This window comes from Neomonachus schauinslandi, chromosome 16 (genome assembly GCF_002201575.2).
Source record: "Neomonachus schauinslandi chromosome 16, ASM220157v2, whole genome shotgun sequence".
NCBI classification, from domain to species: Eukaryota; Metazoa; Chordata; class Mammalia; order Carnivora; family Phocidae; genus Neomonachus; species Neomonachus schauinslandi.
This window is the reverse complement of record NC_058418.1, coordinates 16,106,231-16,115,626: the sequence shown is the minus strand read 5'-3', so window position 1 is coordinate 16,115,626 and position 9,396 is coordinate 16,106,231. Positions and strand designations below refer to the sequence as shown.

Below are 9,396 nucleotides of genomic sequence, written 5' to 3'. Positions count from 1 at the left end.
GATGCTCCTGGGACCTCCCACTCTCCATTTTTCCATGCCTACGGCCCAAGAGAGCCAGGAAGGGGAAGCAAAGTCAGGTGTCTGGAAAAACAGCCTTACTAGGTGACTTCCTCCCCAAGACTCAGGAGTCCTGGCTCCAAGCTCATCCTCTGTCAAAATCCAGGCGCTGGATTCCCCAAACAGAAGCCGGCTCAGGCCCCCAGACCTAGAAGTCTGGGTCCCGAGGACCCACCGCTCTCAGACTCAGGAGTCCAGGCCTGCTGCTGCTTCTCCCCAAGGACCCAGGAGTTCAGGCCTCCAACCCTTCCCCCCACCACACACGGGACTTAGGGCAGATGTTCACTGTCTGTGATTTACAAATCCTCCTGGGCCCGTGTGGGGGTGGGAGAGATTGGTGGTTAATCCACTGACTCTTAAGACTTAAAACCAGATTTTCTGACCCCCTTTCATCCTCTCCCAACTGCACCATGCTGCAGGCAGGGGACCTAGTTGAGTCCCCAACTCCCCCAGAAACTCGCAGTTGAGGCCATTAGCTTCTCAGTCAACAGAGGTCTGAATACCCGGTCTCAGAATCCGGAGTCCAAGCCTCTGCCATTTGGAGACGCAAGAATCTGAGCTCAGGAACAACAGAGAACCTGAGTGTGGACCCCCAGTCCCTGCAGGCTCAGGAACGTCAGACCGCGAGTCCCAGGCCCCCAGGCCCCACTCGGTGGGCTCAGGGTCCCGCCCACCTGCCCCGCCAGCTGCGCAGCGCACGGGCCCGCCTGCAGCGTGGGAACGCCCCAGCTGGGCGGCATGCAGCCGTCAGGACAAGCTGCGCGGTTCCCAGCCTCCCCGCCTGGTCCAGCTCGGGCACCGCCGCCGCCCCCCAGCCGTCGCCCGGCAACCACAGTCGCGTGGGATGAGGGGCTGAGCCTGGACTGCGGGGTCTCGGGAAAGGAGGGGCTGGGGCCTGGATTCCTGGATCCTTGGACGTGCTATGGTTTGCAGCGGTCACAAGGCAGGCAGAGGGATATTTTGAGCTGGGGTTTTGAGACGAGAAGAACTGAATCCCCTCCTCTTCTCAGGGGTCCCAGTTGCCCCCAGGCACCCGGTGTCCTCTTCCTGACCCGCAGGCCCAGGGGAGCCCTGGGCCCCGCCTCTCCAAGCCGCGGAAACTAGCGAAGCCCCAGGGGCTGCCATTTATAGCTCCGTTTCCACTCGGCGAGTTCCCTCCAGGACCCAGGCTGAGCAAGTTTCTTCCACTCTCTCCCCGGCCATGCCCCCAACAAGCCTGGCAGGGTGCAGGTGTCCAACCCAGCCGGTTCGCCCTCCTTCGACCCAGGTGTTCCGGCTCCCAGACCCCAACTTGGCTGGGGCGCCCGCCCGCGGGAGACCCCGCCCTGCGGTGCCCCCATTCATCCACGTCTCGGCCGCGGGAGTTACTCAATGGGAAGGGGCGGGTCTCCCCAGGGGGCGGGGCGAGTGGGATCAGGCCCTCCCCGGTCTCTCAGAGACCGAGGGCGCGGAAACCGCTTGTGTTTCTGAGTGTTGGAGCCTGCGGCTGAGCAGACTTGGGGAACTCCAGGCCAGAAACGGGGTGGCTCCTAGCCTGGGGCGAAGACCCGGGCGCGAAAGGAGCCCCGACCAGGGTGGTGAGAGGTGTGCCGTTGAGGACGGGCTTAGCAAGGAAGCCAGTGCAACAGCAAGTCTACGGGATCTTGGGGGACACACATTCAGAATGCTGGTTCCCACTCTCCTCGTCCTCCTCTTCTGCCTCCGAGGGCATGCAGGTACCTCGAGGGGTGGGGAAATTGGGGGGAGGATTGTTTGCCAGCTGCCTCTTTATTGGGGTAGATGGAACGGGGCGGGGGGAGGTGTGTGCTCAGACTCCTAAGTCTGCAGGGGGAGAACTCTGGGAGGCTGGACTCCTGGGTCCTGAATGAAGGAGCTAAGCTCATTGCTAAACTCAACCCTGCTCCCCTCCCCCGATCCTCCTAGGTCTATTGCCCCATTTCCTGCAACAACCAGATGACCTTGTGGCACTGCTGGGGGATGAGGCCCGGCTGCCCTGTGCCCTGGGTGAATACTGGGGGCTGGTTCAGTGGACTAAGGATGGACTGGCTCTAGGGGGTGAAAGGGACCTGCCAGGTGAGACTGTTCTCTCTACTCAGGAGGGGTTGGCTCCAGGTGGGGGTGCTGGGCTTGGTCTGTCATCTGAAGTTTCTATTTTGATGTTTTCAAATTTGGGAAATTGTTGGGCTCAGATGAACATCTGGGAGAACTAAAGTCTTAGCTTCTTCTTTGGGGAGTAGGGGATTTTTATTTGCATTATAAAATATTACATAAATGCAGAAACGCACCTAAAACATAAAGGGAAGATTTGCCAAATAGTTCTAAAGTAGACACTCATGTAACTACTACTCACGTCCATTGTCAGCTCCCCAGAAGCCTTTTCTACTCCATTCTCCTATCATAGCCCTCTGCTCACCCCAGAGGTAGTATCTAATCTGACTTCTATGGCAATTGTTCTCTTGCTTTTTTCTGACTTTTTCACCCACCCCCAGTTTGCCATGACTCTGGATTGGGAGGGGGTTAGAATCTCTCTGGCCCAGCACCCACTTTTGGGTGTCTTTCTGGTGTGGGATGTCTGGGGAGGGAGGCTGGGGCCAGGAACTCAGAACCATGGTGTGACCGCCTCTTCCTTAACTGCAGGGTGGTCCCGGTACTGGATATCAGGGAATGCAGCCAGTGGCCAGCACGATCTTTACATTAGGCCCGTGGAGCTAGAGGATCAAGCTTCATATGAATGTCAGGCTACACAAGCAGGCCTCCGCTCTCGACCAGCCCAACTGCTTGTGTTGGGTGAGGACCCAGCTCACTTGTCCCTGGGAAGCCCAGGGGACAGCCAGTGCTAGCTGAGTATCAGAGTCCAGGGAGCCCAGAGGGGTGGTCAGTTAGGGCTGGGAAGATTGGGGTTTTGAGGGCGCCTGGGTGGCTCAGTCATTAAGCGTCTGCCTTCGGCTCAGGTCATGATCCCAGGGTCCTGGGATCGAGTCCCGCATCGGGCTCCCTGCTAGGCGGGGAGCCTGCTTCTCCCTCTGCCTCTGCCTCTCTGTCTCTCTGACTCTCATGAATAAATAAATAAAACATTAAAAAAAAAAAAAAGATTGGGGTTTTGGGGCCCAGGATCCAGCTCTGACCCCCAATCCACCCCACAGTGCCCCCAGAAGCCCCCCAGGTGCTGGGTGGCCCCTTTGTGTCTCTGGTGGCTGGTGTTCCTGCGAATCTGACCTGTCGGAGCCGTGGGGATGCCCGCCCCACCCCTGAGCTGCTGTGGTTCCGAGATGGGATCCGGCTGGATGGGACCACCTTCCACCAGGTCAGGTCCAAATCCCTCTTCAGCCCTTGCCCATTCAGGGAAATTTGGGGCCCACTCAGATCATAGGCTTATCCAGAGAGAGGGGCATGGGAGGGAAGAGGTTCAAGTATTGGGACCCTTGGTATGTGATTAAGGGTAAGAACTCCAGAGCCAGACTACCTAGGTTCAAATCCTGGCTCAGCCACTTGCTAGTTGATTGGTCTTAAGTTCAAGTAGCTTAACCCCTCTGTCCCTCAGTTTCCTTATCTGTGCAATAGGGACAATTATAGTCACTTCATAGGGTAATTGTGAAGATTAAATAAAGTGCTTAGAAGTGACACGTAGTAAACACTATATAAGGGGTAGATGAAATCAGTATTATTATTCATAACCTCCAGACCCTGCTGAAGGAAGGAACCACTGGATCAGTGGAGAGCATCTTATCCTTGACTCCTTCCAGTCATGATGATGGAGCCACCTTGGTCTGTCGGGCCCGGAGCCAAGCCCTGCCGTCGGGGAAGGATACAGCTATCACACTGAGCTTGCAGTGTGAGTGCAGTTAGTGGCCCTTAAGCCAGCTGCCCTGGGGAAAAGAGGGACCTGGGGCTAGACTCCAGGGTATGAGGAAGGAGGAGGTTGTGGACCTGGGGCCCTGGGGGAATTGGGAACTGGAGTCCTGGGCTCCTAGCTCAAAAGGAAGAGGAGCCTGGGGACCCAGCCCGTGAGAGGCTGGGCATTGGACTCAGGTGCTCCGTGGAGGTGTTCCAGGTCCTTGCCCACCGCTGACCATGACCCACCTCCACAGACCCCCCTGTGGTGACTCTGTCTGCAGAACCACAGACTGTGCTGGAGGGAGAGAAGGTCACTTTTCTGTGCCAGGCCACAGCCCAACCTCCTGTCACTGGCTATAGGTGAGGACGAAGGTCACCTCTCCTCAGCCCAGAGCACGGGTTTGGGGAGGACTGCGATTGGGACATGAGTGGGTGTGCCTGGGGAGCAGGGACAACACGAACAGCCCCACTCCCTCCGCAGGTGGGCAAAGGGAGGCTCCCCGGTGCTCGGGGCCCGCGGGCCAATGTTGGAGGTCGTGGCAGACTCCTCATTCCTGACTGAGCCGGTGTCCTGCGAGGTCAGCAACGCTGTGGGTAGCGCCAACCGCAGCACCGCGCTGGACGTGCAGTGTGAGCCGGGGTGGGGCCAAAGTGGGGCCGACGGTAAAGGGCCAGGGGCTAGAGTGGGGCGTGGCTGCGACGGGCCTCGGGAGGAGGTGGAGCCGGAATAGGATGTAGGCGGGGATTGGCTGTGCTGCGTCAGTGCCAAGGAGGAGCAGGGGCGGGGCGCGGGCGGGGCGCGGGCGGGGCCCGGGCGTGTGAGCCGGGACCGTGAGCCGAGTGGCTGTGGACTGGCAGCCTATACTCGGGCCCTTGGGGCTGTCGTTTCTGAGTGGCTGATCCCGGGTCAGAAGTTGCATCCCTCCCCGGCCATGCGACGCCTCCTCTCTCCCCTCCAGTCGGGCCAATTCTGCAGGCAAGGCCAGAGCCCATGTCAGTAGACGTAGGGGAAGACGCTTCCTTCAGCTGTGCCTGGCGCGGGAACCCGCTCCCACGGGTAACTTGGACCCGCAGCGGGGACGCGCAGGTGAGACACGATCTGGGGCCTGTGGCCGCGGCTGGCTGTGGACGGGGCTTCCCCTCAAGGTCCTGCCCCTGACGCCCCTACCCCATCCCAGGTGCTGAGCTCCGGGCCCACGCTGCGTCTTCCGTCGGTGGGGCCCGAGGATGCAGGCGACTACCTGTGCAGAGCTGAGCCGGGGCTCTCAGGCCTGGGCGGCGGCGCTGCGGAGGCTAGGTTGACTGTGAACGGTGAGAAAGTGGCGCTTCCTAGAAGACAGAAGCGCAGAAGCGAAGAAGGGCAGAGCCTGGGACGGGGAGCGGGCAGAGCGGGCGAGCGCTAAACGGGAGTGGGCGTGGCCTTGAAAAGGCGAGCTTGGTGGACCGCGGGGCCTGGGGTGGGAGCCGGACCTAATGAAGGCGAGCCTCTGAGAGGTTCTGAGTTTGTTGAGGGGCGTGGCCTGCTTGACTGGCGTTAGCGGAGAGGGCCAAGACCTGGCCCCGGTTTATTGAGAATTGGAGTTTCCGAGGGCAGGGCCTCTATCTGACTGGTCCACAATCTCCAAACCAGCTCCCCCAGTTGTGACTGCCCTGCATTCTGCGCCCGCCTTCTTGAGGGGCCCCGCCCGCCTCCAATGTCTAGTCTTCGCAACCCCAGCCCCAGATGCCGTGGTAAGGAAATGTCCCCGCTGTCATGACCGGCCCAGCCGTGATCCCTGACCTCCCAACCGGACCTCCAAAACTGCTATGACCGACACCCTGCCCGCCCTTCCCTCCCCTTCCAATGTCCTTAATGACTTCCCTTTTTTTGTGCCCCCAGGTCTGGTCTTGGGATGGGGGCTTTCTCACAGCGGGGTCTCAGGGTCGGTTCTTGGTGGAGACGTTCCCAGCCCCAGAGGGCCGCCAGGAACAGGGCCCAGCCCTGATCTCTGTGCTACACATCTCGGGGACCCAGGAATCCGACTTTAGCCGAGGTTTCAACTGCAGTGCCAGGAACCGGTTGGGTGAGGGAGGCACCCAGGTCAGCCTGGGCCGAAGAGGTGAGATCCTGGGCCTAAAGACTCCAAATCTGAGGATCCCAAACCCCCAAAACGCCACAATCTCTAAACCAAGGACCTCCAAATGCAGACAGCCTCGAACCTTGAAAGCCTCAAAACTACAAGTCCTTTGAATCCTGACACCCCCAAATTAAATTCCTTTAAATATGGAATTCTAAACTGAGAGACCCCTCACACTTAGGTACCTCAAAGAAGGGAAGCTCCAAATATGGGGAATTGCAAAGTTAAAAAATGCTCTAAATCTAGGACTCCCTAAAGCCAGAGAGTTTAAATTTGTGGAACCCCAAATTCAAGAGCCCTTAAACCTGAAGGACCCCGAGCTAGGGACTACAAACCTGGGTATCCCCAAACTTGGTGACCTTTTGAACCCAGAGACTCCACCCCAAGCAAGCCCTGAATCCTGGTTCCCCAGTTCCTCCTGGGCCTCACACTTAGCCTCCTCAGAACACCCCCTCTCCTCCCCACAGACTTGCTGCCCACTGTGCGGATTGCGGCTGGAGTGGCTGCTGCAGCCATGACTCTTCTTATGGTCATCATTGGGGTGACCCTCTGCTGCTGGCGCCATGGCAAGGGTCAGTGACTGAGCCCCACCTCAGAACCTTCCCCCAACCCTCCCCTCCCCACCGGCTGACCTGGCCTTGACCTGGCCCCAGTCCCACCTCTCTGGTCTTGGCTCACCTTCAGGCCCTGATTCCTCCCTCAAGCCCTATGTCCATCTTCTCAGGGTCCCGTTCCTTACCCGCCCAGGTTCTCATTTCCCAGCCTCCTGACCCAACCCAGTCCTCCTTCTTCCTGCTCGTTGGTATCCACAAACTGTGACCCTGCCCCATCCCTTATCTCTGCTGCCCCACTGTCCCTGGCCTCAGCCTCTTTCTCCAAGCAAAAGAACCTGGTGCGAATCCCAGGCAGCAGAGATGTCTCCAGTTCTCGGGGACCCGAGGAGGAGACAGGCAGCGGCGAGGACCGGGTAGGATGCCAGGGTGCCCAGACCCAACTCTACCTCTAGAACAATTAGTAACCCAGTCCCAAATGTTCTCCCAGTCCCAGCTGGGCCCCCCAACTCAAAGAGGGTCTGAGTCCCAACAAATGACCCCAGGCTCAAAGGTCCCCCAAGTCCAAATATGCCCCTGACCCAGTTATTCCCTAGACAGATATGTCCCCAGGGCCCTTTGTCTTGAGTCCAGACCCCAGCTCCAGGTGCTCTTGGTCCCTCCTGCCCCGCCTCCACTGTCCAACTGAGGGTTGTCAGGGTCTGGCACTGGGCCAGGAGGATCCTCTGAACACTCCCTCTCACTAAGCACCCTACCCCAGGGCCCCATTGTGCACACGGACCACAGTGACCTCGTTCTGGATGAGGAGGGGGCTCTGGAGACCAAGGTGAGTGTTGGGAAGGGAGGGGTTCCCTTCACTGAGTCTCCAGCTCTCTCCCTGCTTGGTCCCCTCCTTTTTCACTCTGTTGACCCCAGACCTGGGACTTGGCCCCCTTCACCCTTTCTTCCTGCCTCCTGGCCACTTCACTCACCGCTGATTATGCCCACAAATCTGTCCAGCCTTGGCTTCACCCTTGAGCTTTCCCATCACAGTCCCACCTCAGGCCTCCTGGATGCCTCTGCCAGGGCCCTTCTACCTACCAGGTCCCACATTGGCCTCACATTTCCCCAAACCTGCCCCTCCTTTGGAGTCCCCTCTTTTGAGCTCCACTGATCTCAGTCCCCAATCCAGAGCCCTTCTGTGTCTCCTCTGTATGTAGCACATGCCACTCTATTGGCCTAAAACACCGCTTTCCTTCCCATACCTACCTAATTCTGTCCTTCATTCCTCTGGTGTCGGCTCAAACATTTCTTGTTCTAGAAAGCCCATGCTTCCCTCCTCACAGCCCTGGTCATACTGTGTTCTGCCTGTCACAACTGGGACCACTCTGTCCTGGCTTCCTCTCCTCACCCTGAAACCCTGCTTCTGCTTCCCCATCGAGCCTTATCACTCTGCCTGTCCTTTCCCCATCACTATGCTGACCCCTCTGGACTCTGGGGATTTGCCATGTCCTCTTTGGCCTGGGATCTCCATGAAGGCAGGGGACCCCAGTCTCTCCCCATCATAGTCACCTCCAGCAACAGCATAAAGCATGACACAGAATCAAAGCCTTGGGGCTGGTGGACAGATGAATGAATGTCTTGGTCTCAATGTCTCTGTTCCCCGCTGCATCTCCTTCCACACGACCAGGCCTTAGCAGGCCTATATCCTTCTGTTGTTGCCTTTCTCTGCCCATCTCCTTCTGTCTCTTTGTCTCTTGTCACTGTTTTTCTGTCCCACTTTGTCTTCCTATCAGTCTATATGTCTATCTCTGTCTCTGGGTCTCAGCTTGCTCCGATTTCTAAGCCTTTTAGTCTCTCTCTAGGTCATGCTTTAAGTGTGTCTCTCCATTAGGGATCCTCACCTCCCCCTGCCCCCCCCTTATATCCTCATATAACTTAACAAATCCCATTTGTCCCCTCAGGATCCAACCAATGGTTACTACAAGGTCCGAGGAGTCAGTGTGAGCCTGAGCCTTGGTGAAGGCCCTGGAGGAGGCCTCTTCCTGCCGCCCCCCTCCCCCCTTGGACCTCCAGGGACCCCTACCTTCTATGACTTTAACCCACACCTAGGCATGGTCCCCCCCTGCAGACTGTATAGAGCTCGGGCAGGTTATCTCACCACACCCCACCCTCGAGCTTTTACCAGCTACAGCAAACCTACATCCACTGGACCCCCAGATCTGGCCCCCAGGACTCCACCCTTCCCATATGCTGCCTTCCCCATACCCAGCCACCCGCGTCTCCAGACTCATGTATGACACCTCTCCAAATGAAGAGTCCTGGAATCTTCGACTTGCCATAATGGATTGTGCTGATTTCTGAGGAATCAGAACAAGTTGGTGACCTTCCTCCTCCAAAACTGAACATTGATGGGAGAGAAAGATCATTACAGTTATCTGGATCACTGGTGTACAGTGAGGTCAGCCAAAGGGGTTGCCCCAAGTGGGAGCAAGATGGCCATTTGACCAATTATTCCCCTGTGTAAAAGGGATTCAAGATGGCAGATGGGCTCTTTGTTGAGGGATGGGGACAGGGGGTGATAGGAGTTAGGGGCAGGGATGGAAATTATTTCCAGACATTGAAAGAAGAGATTTCAAAATGATCACCTGTACTAAGAAGACAGGCAACATAGGACAGATTTATAGGGAAGCCAGACCAGGTCCTGTCCTGGTTCTCCCTGAGGGGCACTTTTCTTGGCCAATGGAAGTACAGCCAGATGGCTGTTTACTCTCTGGGAACCCAAGATGGCCACTATCCTGATTCCTTCCAACTTCCTTCGAGGCCCTGGAAGAATTGAATCCAAGGAGTGAGGATAG

At 57.7% G+C, this 9,396-nt stretch overlaps 1 protein-coding gene across 1 annotated transcript; it reads left to right on the top strand.

Moving 5' to 3' along the window:
* Positions 1–1,720: 1,720 nt before the first annotated feature.
* KIRREL2 (kirre like nephrin family adhesion molecule 2) lies at positions 1,721–9,078 on the top strand. Its single transcript, XM_021700855.1, has 16 exons — positions 1,721–1,772; positions 1,981–2,130; positions 2,695–2,844; positions 3,201–3,361; positions 3,739–3,889; positions 4,146–4,251; positions 4,373–4,521; positions 4,851–4,978; positions 5,070–5,202; positions 5,522–5,622; positions 5,771–5,990; positions 6,476–6,578; positions 6,867–6,975; positions 7,320–7,385; positions 8,503–8,541; positions 8,811–9,078. The coding sequence occupies exons 1-16, from the start codon at positions 1,721–1,723 to the stop codon at positions 8,880–8,882; spliced, it is 1,890 nt and encodes a 629-aa protein (XP_021556530.1). The 3' UTR covers positions 8,883–9,078.
* Positions 9,079–9,396: the final 318 nt, after the last annotated feature.